An 18,496-nucleotide genomic window follows, 5' to 3' on the forward strand; every position below is an offset into this window, starting at 1 on the left:
TGCCAGATGCGAGACAATAGACACTGGGATGTCCCCTAGTCGGTCGCACGCCTGGAGCGCCGCCGACTGTGTGGCGGAGGCGGTCGTTATAAGAATGGACCCCGAACGCATTTTACTGAGAGCCTCGATTTCCCCGAAGATGTCCTCGATGTGCTGGACAAAGAACATGGGCTTGGAGGTGGCAAACGTCCCCCCCATCGATCCAAGAACAGACTAAATAGCGGGGGAAGTACTTTGCCCCAAGCTGGCGGGCCTGCCCTTCCTCCCAGGGAGTGGCCAAGGGGGAAAGGGCAGAAGGACCAGAACCAGAGACAGTACCTTTCGTTTTAAAAGACTTGGCCGCAGAGAAACCTGATACATGTTGACGTTTCATCTGCGAAACGTCCACCCCGATACCACCCACTCCGACCAGGGGCTCTCCCCACGGGCACCACCCAGCCTCAGCAAGGGCCACCTGGCAGGATGACCGTTGCCGGGAGTCCCGATGCCCCAAGGAGATGGGCATCTACTCCTTGGCCGACGTGGGGAGGGTGCAGCTCAGGTATCAGCAGTACGATCCCTGTGTTGTCATGGGGCTACAACCTAGAGGGTACATGACGACCCCACCACAATGGGCTGGCTACCGTGCTGGATTTCGGGTGCCATGGAAAGTCCATCATGATCGTAGGTGCAGATGGGGACGCACTATGGGCGGAACTTGTGCAACCCATCAGGCGTTTAGGCCCAATTTGAGGAATAATGGGTGTGGTTACAACGCCGTTACAATGCTGAGTGCCAAGGTCTTAGTGCACTGAGGACCAGTGATACACCACGTAAGGCCTCCTTCCCCAAAAGGCTCATACTTCTGTAGAATTTTGAAAAAGGAGGTCAAACCCCAAGGGGGACCATCACATGGAAGGCCAAAATGGTTGAAACTCCTTTTAGTCGCCTCTTACGGCAGGCAGGAATACCTCGGGCCTATTCTTATCCCCGAACCCGCAGGGGGGTCTGTGTATGTGGTTAGATCTTTGAATCACTCCAAGTAATTTGATTGCTATAAAGCTGCTATTGTTGCTGTAGAACTAGTGAACATTTCAGCCCTGTACTACAGATTAATATGAGGCTGAAAACTTTTCTGAAGAGTTATGAAACAGCAGAATGCCAAGAACTGATTTGGGCCTGCTTATGATAGTTCCCTTACTAATTACTGTAGTTACGGAATAATATTGCACAATTTGGCTTTCATAACATACATCACTACGACCATAGGGATTTAGTCACATGTGTTTGTGATATCATGCAATACCACATCATCATGAAGGATGGCGAAAGAAACATTTCAAATTATGACTTCTAAGATAGTATGTGGAGCAGAGTAATACAAACATAACGAGATACTTTTGGCAACGATCAGTCTTATCTACTCTAGTGAGCTCTGAACTGCATTCATCTCTGCAGCAAATGTAATAATATGCGACCTTTGAAACATCTGTATAAAACTTTGTGTTAACAATCACATAGAGGTTATTTAAAAAAACATTTACATTCCCAGTTTCGCCAAGTAATTGCCATCTTCAGATGTGCTTAATCCACTAAAATGCTTCATACAGATAAACAAGTATAGTTACACATTTTATGACGATCAAAGTTATTTAACATTTAAATGAATATATTGTAGTGTGACAGTAAAAGTATAACTTTCATCATGTGATGACATGATGCACACTCACTTAAATGTTTTTTTAAAAAAAAACATCATGACATTCAAAGTGCCGAAGGATTTTGTTTACCAGTACAAAGCTTTTTAGTGGCTCAAGACACTCAGTAACTATTTGCTGAAACTGGTAATGTGAATATTTTTTTAAATAACAGCTAAGCAATCACTGATGTAATAAATTTTTATACAAGGTGTTACAAAAAGGTACAGCCAAACTTTCAGGAAACATTCCTCACACACAAATAAAGAAAAGATGTTACGTGGACGTGTGTCTGGAAACGCTTAATTTCCATATTAGAGCTCATTTTAGTTTCGTAATCCACCTACGCTCAATGGGGCACGTTATCACGATTTCATACGGGATACTCTAGCTGTGCTGCTAGAACATGTGCCTTTACAAGGACGACACAACATAAGTTTCATGCACGATGGAGCTGCTGCACATTTCAGTCGAAGTGTTCGTACGCTTCTCAACAACAGATTTGGTGACCGATGGATTGGTAGAGGCGGACCAATTCCATGGCCTCCACACTCTCCTGACGTCAACCCTCTTGACTTTCATTTAGGGGGGCATTTGAAAGCTCTTGTCTACACAATCCCGGTACCAAATGTAGAGACTCTTCGTGCTCATGTTGTGGACAGCTGTGATACAATACGGCCATTCTCCAGAGCTGCATCAGCACATCAGGGATTCCATGCGACGGAGGGTGGATGCATGTATCCTCGCTAACGGAGGACATTTTGAACATTTCCTGTAACAAAGTGTTTGAAGTCACGCTAGTACGTTCTGTTGCTGTGTGTTTCCATTCCATGATTAATGTGACTTGAAGAGAAGTAATAAAATGAGCTGTAACATGGAAAGTAAGCGTTTCCGGACACATGTCCACATAACATATTTTCTTTCTTTGTGTGTGAGGAATGTTTCCTGAAAGTTTGGCCGTACCTTTTTTGTAACACACTGTATACAAGTCTTTTAGACTTTTGTGCAGGAGTTATTGCTGGTTGTAACAGGGCAAGCCAGTTGTATCAGAATGCAAATCTGTTTATGTATGTAGACAAAAGGATTCACTGTTTTACATCCAGGAAGTTAGAGTGGCTTATGGAGTTCAGAAATTGGTGAAAAGGCTCCAAAATGGAACGTCTTTAGTTGTTGCAATTATCATCAACTGCCTGAAACAGTTATTAAGTACACTGGTGTATAAAACTTCAGGAGAAAAGTAACTTTCTCATGATCTGTCACTGATAAGCAACATAGCTTGATGAAATGCTGACCATACATAGAAGGAACAGCTACAGCATGAAACAGAAGGTAACTGAAAGAAACATACCAACAGGAATGACACTATTAAAACAGCTACCTTGAAGTCACTACGATTAACGACCACCCCCTGGACATTACAAAAGGCACCAAAATGGTTCTTAATAGAGTGCGCGATTACCATGAGCCGCAATGTGTATTTTGCAATATGCTCCCATGTTGGCGACAAGGCTGGTAAGAAGTTTTTGTGGCAGGGCAATGTAAAGAAGTTTCACAAGTATTTGCAAGGCTGTTACAACCATGAACCTTTAAGACTGATTTTTGGGTGGAGGTCAAAGCTCCTGGAAAAAACCATATTTGCCCCACTGCCCAACATGCTAAATGTTGGCCACAGACTACTCTTCATCCCAGGTCATCAGTCCATATCTGCTCCAATCACCCAACCTCCAGCTATTTCATGCCTTGTATTGGGAGATGACGCCCATGAAAGCATTAGCCTGGTGACACATATAATGGCCCTTTATTTATGCTGAAATTAGATGCGTGTGTGCCACTCCTGTCATGCCTGCTCCCTCAACCAGGCAGTCCCGGCACAAACATTTCTTCCCATGGCCATGCCCAGGCCACTCCTGGTAGTACCCTGATTTTGCTTGGACTTTTCGACCTCCAACCCAGAGGCTGAGCAGATGGTATAGACATTTAAGGTTTAAACGCGTAAGGCCTTGCTGTCAATATCAACTGAAGAACTGCTCCACAACTTCCTTGTCACATACCACTCCACCCCCTCGAAAGGGCCAGTCCAACTGATATTGCAGTGGCACAGGCATCAAACCCCGCTACCCCGCTACTTGTGCAATAATGGTCTGATTTAAATAGCTTAAACAGAAGCATCAAACAATAGAAAATCCAGGATGGAACAATGACAATATTGTGAAATGGATAATTGCTACTCACCACACAGTGGAAGTGTTGAGCCACAGAAAGGCACAACAAAATGACAGCTAACCAAGTCCAGTAAACTTCGGGCAAAAAAGTCGTCTGTGTGTGTGTGTGTGTGTGTGTGTGTGTGTGTGTGTGTGTGTGTGTTCGTAATTCAGATGAAGGCTTCTTTGACTAGAACTTATTTGTTTAGTAGTCGTTTTGTTGGGCCTGTCTGTGACTGAGCATTAAATGGAGGTATGTACTTTATTCCAGACGAATAATGTGTGAATTATCTGTATCACTTAGTTTTCAAGTACCTGAAAATTAAGATACAGAACTGTAATGACGCCATGAATACCATTTTCCAAATTCACAATTCAATTTGGAAACTTGAAACTGAAACATTGAATGACCTTTTATTAAGAATATTTATGACTGGATGAACATATTTTTAAACCCAATGCTAAAATTATTTTTACTCAAATACAATGAAGTTTTAGCTACGAAAGTTATACTGTGAACCCGAACCAAAACTACTTCAATGCATCATTTAAAAAGTAAGGTACAACAATACCTTTGCCCAGTTGTGCAGTGCCACAAAAATGTCTGTGTCTATATCACTGACTCCTATAGTGTAGAGCTTCTGACGTTCTGTGTAGTCTTCTAATACTGTCCACATCTCTTGGAGCTCTGGAAGGAGAGTTGTACTTTCTGCCTTGCTAGGATATGCCAACACAAGGGAGTCGACAAAATCGACATTGAGTGCGAGAAACACTGAAATGTAAACACTAGTATAGGACAAGCAATATTTATTATTATGTGAACTGCAAACTAAACCATATTTTGAATACAAATACATTTTCATGGATAATCAAATACAGTACAGGGTCAAAATTTATTTATATATTTTACATTAAATGGAAGAGCACTTACTAGTTTCCAGAGCTTCACATAAGGTTTCCTTCTTTGGAGATGAAACAAATACTTTAATTCCTATTTTCAAGCCTTTTCTATCTTCTGAGGTAATCCCTGTTTGTGTGTCATCATCAAGTCGCTGAATCTGTGACAAAGATAAATAATATAAAATACTATGTTCAAGGATTACATTCTTATGGGGAGAGCAATCACAAGCAGTAAATACTAAGGCAACAAAGCAGGATACATTCTTAGGTCAAATCCAACTGTTTATACCATACAGCTGCTATCTTTATGGTAACCATTACAATAGGCACTTAGTGGTGAACAAATTTGAATACAGATCTGCATATCTCAACAAGCCACTGCTAAATCACAATGAAGATTACTAATATCTTTTTTCCCTTTTTCTATTCCATTCATATATAAAGTGAAGCAGAAGCGATTGCCTATAAGGCTCCATATGCCTCATCTCTCTTACCTCATTGTCGTAATACTTACGCAATGATATGATGGTGGTAGCATAATGAACACACAATTTTCTTTGAATACAGGTTCTCTAAATTTACTCACAGTGTTTCATGAGAACTATGTTGCATTTATTCCAAGGATTCCGATATAAGTTACCCAAGTAATTCTTTTCTGCTTTCTATATGGGCAATACCGATCTGTTACAGACCAAACAGTGCTTATCTGAACTTGAATGATAGTTGTTGTCATGCCTACTGGAACAACTAATTAAACAAAATGTATAATGAGAATGTGACATTTTAGAAGAGTCAGGGAAGGTGGTTCAGCATTGCTACAACTATTCCCTGCAGCACTGGAGGTGTATAATTACCACTTTTAAAAGGAAATTTTACATGTTAACAATAAAGTCATTGAATAAATTGATAAGATCAAGTGTTTCTGGCAGTTTAACACAGCTGGATGGGCAGCAAAAGGAAAACTAAACAATAAAAATGGTATTGATTGACGATTTGATAGAGTGCTGTGTGCACAACGACTATATAAAAAGAAGGAAGGTCAGCATTGGCTGTAATTTTGATGATTTATTAACAGCAAAATCGATTTTTGCTCGCATAATGATCATCTTCAGTGCTTTAGCGTATAAAGAAGGGGGTTGTTGTCCCCAAAAAGAGCGTCAAATGACTGACGTCATCTTACTGGCAATAATAAACTCGAGAACGCGATCGGCTGAGCGCGTATCATCTGCTAAAATGGAAGATGTATCAGGCGACAGCTGTAGACGGACGCGTAACAGAGTAAAATAGGGGCACTCAATAGAAGGTGTCTTACCGTCCACAGCTGAGAGCAGTGGGGGCAGAGTGGGGGAGGACCACCACTTAAAAGATGTCGATGGCTAAAAATACAGTGCCCTATCCGGAGTCTAGTTAAAATTACCTCCTCCCAACGACGCGTTCAGGAGGAAGAGGTCCAAGCACAGGGAAGAGCTTTCACTTCCCGCAATTTATTATTGGGAAGTGTCGACCAATGTGCGTGCCATAAAAGAGTAACACGACGACATAAAACACTCCGTAGATCGGCGAAGGGAATCGTGCGAATAGCTGGCTGAAGAAGAGAGACTGCAACCTTGGCCGCTATATCGGCCGCCTCATTTCCACAGATACCAACGTGTCCTGAGATCCAGAGGAACGCCACAGGGACGCCCCCAAGTGGAGGCAGTCCTGAATCCGGTGGACCAGAGGGTGGACAGGGTACAGAGCTTGGAGACTGAGGAGAGAGCTGAGAGAATCTGAACAGATAACATACTGTATCCGCTGATGGCGACGGATGTATTGGACAGCCTGGAGAACAGCGTAAAGCTCCGCAGTATAAACCGAACACCGGTCGGGAAGCCGAAATCGATTTGGGGTGTCACCAACAATATAGGCACTCCCTACACCTAACGATGTTTTCAAGCCATCAGTGTAAATAAATGTGGCTTCCTTCATTTGTGCACATAGAGCAGCAAATGCCCGACGATAAACAAGTGAAGGGGTACCATCTTTGGGAAATTGACAAGGGTCACAGAGCAGGCAGGTCCGGGGACGGAGTCAAGGCGGTGCTGTACCCCAAGTTGTCAAGAAGGTTTTAGGAAAGTGGAAGGAAAGAGAATGGAGCAGTTTACGGAAGCGGACTCCTGGTGGTAGTAGGGAGGAAGGGCGGCCAGCATACCCTACATCCAATGAGGTGTCGAAAAAAATGTCATGGGCTGGATTAGCAGGCATGGAAGACAAATGGCTAGCATAACGACTTAGAAGGACAGCTTGCCGATTGGACAGCGGAGGTTCAGCAGTTTCAGCATAAAGCTTTCCACAGGGCTGGTGTAAAAAGCTCCAGACACCAAACGTAATCCACAGTGGTGGATAGAGTCAAGACGCCAAAGAATAGACGGCCGAGCAGAGGAGTAAACTATGCTTCCATAGTCCAATTTCGAGTGTACTAAGGTGCGATAGAGGCGGAGAAGGACCACTCGGTCCGCTCCCCAGGAGGTACCATTCAGGACACGGAGGGTCTTGAGGGATCGCAGACAGTGAGCCGAAAGATAGGAAACGTGGGAGGACCAGCACAGTTTTCTGTCAAACATAAGACCCAAGAATTTAGCGACGTCCGAAAACTGAAGGTTGACAGGTCCTAGATGTAAGGAGGGTGGAAGAAACTCCTTACGACGCCAAAAATTAACACAAATGGTCTTACTGGGAGAAAAGCGGAAGCCGGTTTCGATGCTCCAAGAAAGGAGGCGATCGAGACATCCTTGAAGACGTCGTTCAAGAAGGCTGGTCCGTTGAGAGCTGTAGTAGATCGCAAAATCATCCAGAAAGAGGGAGCCTGAGACATTGGGAAGGAGACAGTCCATAATGGGATTTATGGCAATGGCAAACAGTACAACACTTAGCACGGAGCCCTGGGGTACCCCGTTTTCTTGGGAGAAAGTACGGGAGAGAGTAGTGTTCACCCGCACTCGAAATGTGCGCTCTGCCATAAAGTCGCGAAGAAAAAGGGGCAGCCGACCTCGAAAGCCCCAAGAGAACAGTGTGTGGAGGATGCCTGTCCTCCAACAAGTATCGTATGCTCTCTCCAGATCAAAAAATATTGCTACTGTGTGGTGTTTCCGGAGAAAATTTTTCATGATATAAGTGGAGAGAGCAACAAGATGGTCAACTGCAGAACGATGCTTTCGGAAACCGCATTGGGCAGGTGTTAAGAGACTGCGGGACTCCAGCCACCAAGCTAAACGGCAATTCACCATACACTCCACAACCTTACATACACTACTCTTGAGAGAAATGGGGCGACAGCTAGAGAGGAGATGTTTGTCCTTTCCAGGTTTCGGAACAGGAACGACGATAGCTTCCTGCCATCGTCTGGGAAAAGTACTGTCGGTCCAAATTCGATTATAAAGGCAAAGGAGGTAACGCAGACTATGGTTTGATAAATGCAGCAACATTTGGATGTGGATACCATCTGGTCCTGGGGTGGAGGAGCGAGGAGAAGAGAGTGCATGTTGGAGTTCCCGCATGGAGAAAACAGTATTATAGCTTTCGCGATTTTGAGAGGAGAAAGCAAGAGGTTGCACTTCTGCTGCACGTTTCTTCGGGAGAAACGCTGGCGGGTAATTTGAAGAGCTCTAAATCTCAGCAAAGTGTAGACCTAACGAGTTAGAAATTGCGACGGGGTCCACCAATGTATCATGCGCGACAGTGAGCCCAGAGACCGGGTAGAAACTAGGCGCGCCAGATAACCGTCTAATCCAACTCCATACTTCCGAGGAGGGAGTGAAGGTGTTAAATGAGCTAGCAAAGAAGTTCCAGCTTGTCTTCTTGCTATCGCGGATAACATGACGGCATCGCGCACGGAACTTCTTATAGCGGATACAGTTGGCCAAAGTAGGATGGTGGCGGAAAACGCGTAGAGCACGTCGCTGCTTACGTATTGCGTCACGGCATGCCTCATTCCACCAAGGAACTGGGGGGTGCCGGGGCAATTCGGAGGTGCGTGGTATTGAACATTCCGCAGCTGTAAGAATAACGTCTGTAATATGTGTGACCTCATCGTTGACGCTAGGAAAGTGACGGTCATCGAATGTCGCTAGAGACGAAAAAAGTGTCCAATCGGCTTGGGCAAACTTCCAGCGTCGCGGGCGCATATATGGCAGTTGAGGCTGCAGTCTAAGGACACATGGAAAGTGGTCACTCGAGTGTGTATTGTCAAGGGCGAACCATTCGAAGTGCCGAGCTAGCGGAACAGTACCGACCGAAAGGTCCAAATGAGAGAAATTTGTCGTGGAGGCAGACAAATATGTAGGGTCGCCAGTGTTGAGGCAAACAAGATCCGCTTGGTGGAAGACGTCTATCAATAGTGAGCCATGCGGACAAGGATGCGGAGATCGCCAAAGCGGGTGGTGGGCATTGAAGTCCAACCAGCAAATAGGGGGGGGTGGAAGCTGACCAAGAAGATGAAGGAGATCAGCTCGTGCCATTGGTGTGGACAATGGAATGTATACAGTATAAAGAGAGAAGGTGTATCCAGAAAGGGAAAGACAGACAGCGACAGCTTGGAAGGAAGTGTTTAAGGGGATTGGGTGATAATGGAGAGTATCATGGAGAAGAATCATCAGTCCTCCATGTGCTGGAGTGCCTTCAACAGAGGCGAGATCAAATTGGATGGACTGAAAATGGGGGAGAACAAAGCGGTCGTGGGGACGCAGCTTTGTTTCCTGAAGACAGAAGATAACCGGCGAGTAGGACCGTAAGAGGATCGACAATTCATCCCGATTGGCTCGAATGCTGCCAATATTCCAGTGGATAATGGACATAGCGTGAACAGAAAATGGAGGGATGGGACCAAGGTTGCCGTCAACTCAACAACTGCTCAGAGCTTGCGAACGACAGCATGGAACGGCATTCAGCCGAAGGCAGAAGATCCTGATCCATAGGTTGTTCAGGAGCAGCTCCTGCCACCAGCGATCCGCCGGTTGATCGGTCGCCAGCAGTGCGCCTCGGCGACACAGAAGACGGCCGAGGCCGGTTACCGCCAGGTGGTGCTGTAGATGAGACACGCCTTGGCGGAGAAGGAGAGGAACTGGGTTTCTTAGTAGCCTTCTTGGAAACATGATGTTTAGATGAAGGAGGAACCGATGATTGTGAAGTTGGGGTACGTAAAAAATCTTCACGAGTATGCTCTTTTTTCAAAGTCTTCGTGTCTGACTTTTGGGCTCGAGATTTAGCGGAACCCCATGAAGGGTGAGCCATAGAGTGAGCAGACGAAAGTGGGGAGGTTAAACGGGCGATCTTTGCGCTGGCTGGTCTGACAACCGTGGTACTAAAGGTGAGATCACAAGTCTGCGTGGCCGCCTCCTTTGTTGACCGAGGAGAGGCAAGGACAGTGCTGTATTTTCCCTGTCTGACGCACAGTGGGCTTTCGACTGGCAAATAATTTTCGAGCAGCAAAGGTCGACACCTTTTCCTTCACTCTGATTTCCTGAATGAGCTTTTCGTCTTTAAAAATGGGGCAATCTCAAGAGGAAGCAGCGTGGTCACCCGTACAGTTGATGCAACGAGGGGATGGAGGTGGACAAGCACCCTCATGGGCATCCTTGCCACACTTAACACATTTGGTCGGATTGGAACAGGACTGGCTGGTGTGATTGAACCACTGACACTGATAGCAATGCGTAGGGTTTGGGATGTAAGGGCGAACGGAAATTATCTCAAAGCCCGCTTTGATTTTCGATGGGAGTTGAACTTTGTCAAATGTCAAGAAGACAGTACGGGTTGGAATGATGCTCATGTCAACCCTGTTCAAGACTATGAACAGCCGTTATGCCCTGGTCAGACAGGTAGAGTTGAATTTACTCGTCGGACAATCGGTCGAGGGAGCATCTATAAACGACCCCATGTGATGAATTTAAAGTGCGGTGCGCTTCCACCCGGACAGGGAATGTGTGTAGTAGTGAAGTATGCAGCAGTTTTTGTGCCTGGAGGGCACTGACTGTTTCTAACAACAGGGTGCCATTTCGTAATCTGGAACAAGACTTTACAGGACCTGCAATTGCGTCGACGCCTTTCTGAATAATGAAAGGGTTGACCGTGGAGAAGTCGTGACCTTCATCAGACCGAGAAACAACAAGGAACTGTGGCAATGATGGAAGGACTGTCTGTGGCTGAGACTCCTTGAACTTACACTTGTGGGCAGACATAGTAAAAGATGAGGAAACCATTGCGAAAGTATCCCCCATGATTACCGGCGTCTCTGATGGGGCGCTCCTTCCTTGTGGGGGCCCTCTCTGAGGGCACTCCCGCCTTAGGTGATTGTTCACACCTCAGGTCACACCTCCCGAGAAACGGACAGAGGGACCAATTGGCACTTTCGGAAGGTATCAGCTCGGGTAATCATCTGTCCCTGGGCCTGGCCGTTACTAGGGGGTATGTACGTGTCCCACCTGTCTACCTGGGGCAGGGAATTATGCGTTACCCCGTTACCGGTTACGCATGAAAATGCGTGGGTCGGCCTTCAGAAATGCACAGGGAGGAAAAAAGAGAAAGGGAAAAACAAAGAAAGGGAAAGGAAAGAAGAGAGGTCTCAAACGCCGCAGCGGAGAAAGGGGTAGAGTGAAGAGGTAAGGAAAAGAGAAGGACAAAGGAAGGATGAAGACGTGCAAGCAGAGACAGCGAAGAATGTGTGACATTTTCAAGCGTACGTCTCCGGACGTAGGCACAAAACATACTCCCAGAGGGGGAGAAAGGGAAGGAAAGAGGCGGAGGTGAGGGGAGGGGGGGGGAGACAAGATGGGGGATAGGGAAGGATGCGGAAAAGGAAGGTATGCAGCCCAGAAAGGAAGGAGGGCCACATTAGCTCGGGGTCCCGTGCTCGCTACGCACATATCCACATAAGAGTTGTGGACCCCCTGGGGGGTAGGCACTGGTGTCTAGTTATTAGCAGTAACAGAAGCTATGAAACAATATTGTGACTTCTGTTACTGCTAATAACTAGACACCAGTGCCTACGAGCTTTAATTTGTATGCTAAAGCACTGAAGATTATCATTATGCGAGCGAAAATAGATTTTGCTGTTAATAAATCATCAAAATTACGGCCAATGCTGACCTTCCTTCTAATTTTAATAAAAATGGTCTTGCAGAACTTCTGATAAATTGAATAGGAAGTCCATTACTAAGCTTACAGTCTACCTCAAAATAAATGCTTACAATCAATGTGTATTACCAGACAGACTTCTTATGGCTGGGGAGGGGGAGCAAGGTGTACAATGCAGGACAGGGTCAGCAACAAAAGTCTCTTCTATCTCTCTTCAGCTTATTTGCAACTATTTCTCATGCCACAGTATGTGTAAGTAGGTTTACAAAAAACATACCTTTTTCTGAGAAAACACAGCTACATGCTAGCCATTTAGATAATAAGATTTTTACGAAACTTCCTGGCAGATTAAAACCGTGTGTAGACCAAAACTCAAACTCAGGATCTTTGCTTTTCTCAGGTAAGTGCTCTATACACTGAGCTACCCCAGCAAGACTCATGACCCACACAGTTTTAATCTGCCACAGAGTTTCATATCAACGCACAATCCGCTGCAGAATGAAAATTTAATTCTGGGTGATTTTCTCTATCTTTACAAGCAAAGTACTCGGCATTGCCGAGGTATGTATTTATTTAAATTTTGTTAATCCATCCGTTCCTCCCCCATCCCAATAGCAGGTTGCTGATTCTTACTTTCACAGTATTTCTTTCCAGATAGTAAGTGATGTGTACTAAGTTTGTTTGAAATCAGCCCAGTGGTGTAATACGAGATGTGGAATGTAAAACATACATTTTTATAATATGTATGGATCTACAACAAAATCTGATAAATGTAACCCAACTACAACTGTCAACACAGAAATTCATCTGTTGAATAGGTGGAGTTGTCAAGTAGAAATGGTTCCAGTTTGTTTTTGAAACTTTTGATACCTGTCAGTGCCAGTAATTCACATGGGAGGTGGTGAAATATTTTTTAGCTGCACACTTTGCTCCTTTCTGTGCAAGAGTAAGGTCAAGTTGTAGAGTGTGGAGGCTATTTTTGTTCTTAGTGTTACGTTTACGAGTGCTATTCTTTTCAAACTGGGCTCTATTCTTTAACATATTTCACAATAATGAATGTATTGTGAGGCTGTTGCTGGTTTGCCCGATTTTTTGAACAGTTTCTTACATAAAGTTCAAGGGATGGACGTCAGAGATCCTTATAGTGCATTTCTGTACAGTGAATAGAAATCAACTCCCATGAACCACAGACCTTATTGAGGTGGGGTGCGTAGCGTGCCTCAGCCACACAGATAGCCACAGCCTAGGTGGAACCACAACCAAAGGATGTAGGTTGAGAGCCCAGACAAATAAATGGATTCTAAAGAGGGACAAGAAGCCTTTCCAGCAGTTGCAGGGGGCAACAATTTGGATGACTGACTGATCTGTCCTTTGAAAGTTAGACAACTTGGCCTTGCTGTGCTGGCACTGCGAAAGGCAGACAGCATCTTTGGATGGATATTACTCAGGAGGATATTGTCACCAGAAAAAAGAAAACTGGCATTCTATAAGTTTGAGTGTGGAATGTTACACCTGTTAACCGAGTATGGAGATTAGAGAATTTAGATAGGGAAATTGATAGGTTGACGTTATAGTAGTGTAGTTAGTAAAGTACAGGGTGCATCAGAAAGAATCATCCAATTTAAAAAAAATCTTAACTGTTATGCTATTTGAGATATGTGCATGAACAACATGCTATTGGAAAGAGCAAACTCTCGAGCTTTACATGGTTCCTGCTAGTTAGCAACAGTATGCGGCTACTTCAGTTCTAGTAAATATCGTATCAGGACAACAGAAAGAGTTTTGTGTTCTGCATTTTGCACAGTGCGGATCAGTTATAACTATTCAGTGTGGCTTTTGTACTATGTATGGTGTGGATCCACCTACAGCACAGAGCATTAGATGTTGGCATTAACAATTTTGAGAAACAGGTTGTTTGTGTAAAGGCAAATCGCTGGGCCATCCCCAAGTGTCTGACACAGACACTTAACACATCCGCCATAGTTTCATAAGGAGTCCGCAGAAACCCATTCACCGTGCAGCTCAACATGCCCCCAATGTCCATGTGCTGCGTTGACATTTACACATGAAACCATACAGAATTCAGCTACTGCGAGCTCTTCATGAAGGTGACAAACAACAATGTGTAGAGTTCTGTAATTTTGTTCTTGGAAAGACGGAGGATGACAGTTTTCTTCCACGCTTAGTGTTTAGTGATGAGGCAACATTCCATTTAAATGGAAAAGTGAACTGTCATAATGTGGGAGTATGGGGTACAGAACAACCACATGAAGTTATACAACATGAGAGGGACTATCCAAAATTTAATTCAATCTAGGGAGCAGCTGGAAGCCCACAAAGGCAGAGTGCTATAAGTGGACATGCATCCTCCAGTCCCTGCTACTTACCAGAGATACCCCATTAAGGAATTGCCGAGGAAAGACTAGCAACACTGACAGGGCAAGCAGAGAGACAAAAGATGAAACTAGTCAACAGTCCATGCGAGAGTGGGAACAAGAGTAAAAGAGCAGGTAGGGTGAAGACTGGACTGGACCACCAAGCCCAGACAGCAGCAGCCCAGTCTGCACAGAGAAGGCAATAGTGTTGTGCCAACTGCTTAATGGGCTGATAATGTTAAGAAGCCTTCTCAAAGAGAGTGGTAAAAGCTCCATTCATTAATAAAACTTTAAACTAAATCAGCCGCTGATGCATTGTCTCCTAACAACAGGGGTAGCGAGTCGTGAGATTAAGAGTGGGCCGCAGGGTGGCTAGATTGGGACAGTCTAACAAAATGTGGATCACCATCAATTGGGAGCCACAATGACAGTGGGGTGGGTCCTTGTAACAGTGGAGATGACCATGAGTCAGCCAAGTATGGCTGATGTGGAGCCTGCAAAGGACGGTAGAGTCCTTGGGAGAGGCCTGCAAGAAGGACCTCCACAGATTCTTAGTCTCCTTTATCACCCATGGTATGTTTGATGAAGTCAGAGTCATTCCATACTCCAGATCCCTCAAACTTGATGGCATAATAACCATTCTGAAGTCTGTTTCCAGAATACTGATCTCAAGAGTCTGATTTACTGGTAGCCAGTTTAGCCAGGCTATCAGCAAGTTCATTCCACGGGATTCTGATGCGGTCTGGGGTCCACATCGTTCGAGGGCATACAGGGAATACTGTAAAGCGATGACAAAGGGGTGGAGAGGTTAACACTGATTGAGAGCTTGCAAACTGCTCACTGCAGATGAGAAAGGACTCACTGGTTCAGGAACGGATATGTTCAAGAGCATAAGAGATGACTACAAATTCTGCAGTGAAAATACCACAGCCATCCAGCAAGGAGCACAGTTCAGTATGTCCCACATGAGTATAAGCAAAGCCTATGTGACAAGCAACCATCAAGCCCCCAGTGTAGACTACCCTCAATGCACCAAGGATAGAAAAAAAAAAAAAAAAAAAAATTGGTGGCACAGGGCCTCGAGATGAACCAAGTCTCTCTGACCTTGCGATAGGCCAAGATGGAGCTATGAACGAGGGATGCACCACAGAGATGTGTACGAGCGAGCCATGAGCAGAGTTGGTAGAGGAAACAGCTGGAGTTCAGAGAGGAAGAGAATGATGCAGATCGTGATTTTAAGCCCAGATCTGGGTCGCCATTGCGGGAGATGGATTTCTGTTTCCGGAAGAAGGAGACTGTAGTTTGGACACTTAGGGAAGCTGCAAACATGGGTAATTTTATCGACAAGCTGTTGTTGGTGCCTGATCTGCAATGGAGAAACACAGCCTCCACAAGCTAGCTGTTCACAAGGCTAGTTTGAAAGACTCCTGTCGCAAGCTGAACCCTGTGGAGGTGTATCGGATGCAGTATCCGCAATGCTGAGGGCAATGCCAAACCATATGCCAGACTCCCATAATAAATACGGGACTGTATTAGGGCTTTGTAAACCTGTAGAAGGGTAGTGCGATCTGCACCCCAGTGTATTAAAGTGCAGCCAGCACTTTCGCTTAAAGGTACGGTGCGACAGGAAGTTCTGGATAAAAATTTGAAGTGGACCCAGGAGACCCCATACACGTAATGTATCAATGGTGGGGTGTCACCGTGTAGTGTCTAAGCCTTTAGTGGGTCAGAGAATATGGCTATAATGTGTTAACATTGGGCAAAATGCTGCTCAAATGGCAGACTCCAGGTAAACCACATTATCAATAGTGCAATGCCCTTGGTGAAAACCTCCCTCGGATAGAGCCTGGAGACCCAGAGACTCAAGGAGCCAACACAGCCGCTGGATCACCACATGTTCAACTTACAGGTAACATTGGTGGGACCTGTTGGGCGATAAAGATCTAGAGGGCGCTTTCCTGGTTTCAGTACCGGGACGATGATGCTTTCTCACCACTGCAATGGGAACGAGCCCTCAATCCAGATGAGGCTAAAGAGGGCATGGATATGACACTGACAATCCACTGATAGGTGCCTATTTGTTTGTGGATGCAATCAGGTCCTGGGACGTATCGAGGCAATGGTTTAGGAACTGAATGGAGCATTATACAGCTTCAAGCAGCATATAGTGAAAGATAATTGCTTTTGCTCCATCCACTGTTTTAGGACACGAAAGGCAGGTTGATAATTGTCAGACGCAGAGGCTTTAGTAAAATGCAAAGCAAAACGTTCACCTACAGCATCTGGGTTTGTGCAGATGGTGCCATTCTAGGTAATACCTAGAAGTGTCTGGTACCTACAGAGGTGCTGATCTTTGCCCAAATTGGCAAACTGAAGGTACATGGCCTGATGGCTGAAACATACTGCTCCCAGTATTCTTTTTTCCATCATTTTATTTGGTTGGTGGTAGACCCAGGCAAGGGGATGTTTAAAGGCAATGATGTCCTACATTGACGGGTGCCATTTATTGTTCTGGGGAGCCTGCCCATGATCTCTAATGGCCTCTACCATTTCTGAGACAACCACGGTAGGGTGAAGTGGGGTAAGTGTAACCATGGGGTTAGTGTAACCACGGCTTATGGTGCCTTAAAGAAGCTGTATTTTTACCTCTGACCTATCACACATATTAATTTACTCCTTTCTTTGTTATATTTAACCATAAGTTGCCAAATCTGACATAAATTAGTAATTAATTTTTGGACTTGAATTGACATCTACATTTTCACTCTGCGAGTGAGTGACATGCTCAGAATTTGGCAGTCTGTCATTCTTGCAGTTTTAAAGATAACTGCATAATTTTTTGGTTACAAACTAACGTTTGCATGACAATTTCAAATATGAGATTCATTTTACTCTACTGATAAAGCTCTTGATATGCCAGGCATGGTTACACTTACCTCAACTTTTTCCTATGTGGGGCAAGTGTAACCAACAAGCTGGGGCAAGTGTAACCGGGGGCGGGGGGGGGGGGGGGGGGGGGGGGGGGGTTTACACTTGCCCCAAACAAACTTACCAGAACAGATTTATTTATTTAAGCCGTAACCTTGTTTTTGCTATCACACTAGATCAACTAAACTGGCCTTCCTGTACATATGGAGTTTGTGTGAGATATATTTTATTTTTTATTTAAGTCTACTATATTTTTAAACCACGTTTCCTTTTATAAAATATGACACAGTCTGATAGTGTAGTCCCACTGGTAAAACAAAGGAGGAAAGAATTGCACCAGGAGCTGAAGTTATCACTTTTCAAGATGCCATCTATAAAGAAAAAGATTTCAAAGGAAATAAGAATAATAAGGAGAAAGCAAAACGAAAGAGCATTGTCGACATAAAAAAGGGCTTGGTAATGAAAAGTAAATCTTCCAAACAAAGTGCTGTTGCGGAAAACAATCCCTGATTGCTCATGTGGGTAACAAAAAAAAAAAAAAAAAAAAAAAAAAAAAAAAAAAAAAAAAAAAAAAAAAAAAAAAAAAAAAAAGACTGGAAGTTGAATCAACAAGTGAAGAAAGTGAAACTGAAGGAGGCCTATCTTTAATAAGTGGTGATGAAGGAAATGGGACCATAATAACACTGGATGATCTCAGGAAAGAAATGATAAACTGTGAAGAAGAAAAAGAGGCAAACTTTTTGAAGCCAAAGATAAAATTACAGTTGGAAACTATGTTCTGGTAGCTTTTGCAACAAAATGCAAGAAGGTTCACTTTATTGGCCATGTTACCAAAATTAGTGATTTAGGAGATCCAGAAGTGATTTTCCTCAGATGCAAAAATAAGACAAAGCATGGCACCACATTCTACTGGCCTGATAGAAGAGATGAGACGGAAGTTCCATCCTCTGACGTCATTCCAGTGCTGCCTGAGCCTACTTTGAGTTGCAGGGGAGACCTGACATTTGGTGTTGCATTTTATTCATACAAGATTCAGTGAATAAATAACAGTTAGGGCCTAAGTGTGAATATAATAAGTTGAATTAGGGCAGTTTAGCGTTAAACACAAATTGCCAACAACCTGAGTTCAATTACCATGAAAAATAATAGAAAGTGAACTTATAAAGTGAATTTTTCTTTTATCTTGATACTAGATATTTTATTATTTTTGTTAAATTGCCAACTAAAGAAAAAATATTACTTTTGTAGAATTTAAACTAATAAATTACTGGCCTAAAACAAAAATAAATCATCTATGAAGCATTCT

General features: G+C 44.2%; 1 protein-coding gene across 2 annotated transcripts in view; it reads right to left on the minus strand.

Moving 5' to 3' along the window:
* Nucleotides 1-18,496, minus strand: part of LOC126092036 (glutamate--cysteine ligase regulatory subunit) — a 54,219-nt gene that overhangs the window by 27,478 nt on the left and 8,245 nt on the right. For both annotated transcript variants that reach the window (XM_049907440.1, XM_049907439.1), the window contains exons 3-4: nucleotides 4,809-4,935; nucleotides 4,450-4,649 (exon numbers count right to left, since the gene is read on the minus strand). In XM_049907440.1, coding sequence (XP_049763397.1) covers nucleotides 4,450-4,649; nucleotides 4,809-4,935 — 327 coding nt within the window. The remainder of the gene's footprint in view (nucleotides 1-4,449; nucleotides 4,650-4,808; nucleotides 4,936-18,496) is intronic.

This window comes from Schistocerca cancellata, chromosome 7 (assembly GCF_023864275.1).
Source record: "Schistocerca cancellata isolate TAMUIC-IGC-003103 chromosome 7, iqSchCanc2.1, whole genome shotgun sequence".
Taxonomy (NCBI): Eukaryota; Metazoa; Arthropoda; class Insecta; order Orthoptera; family Acrididae; genus Schistocerca; species Schistocerca cancellata.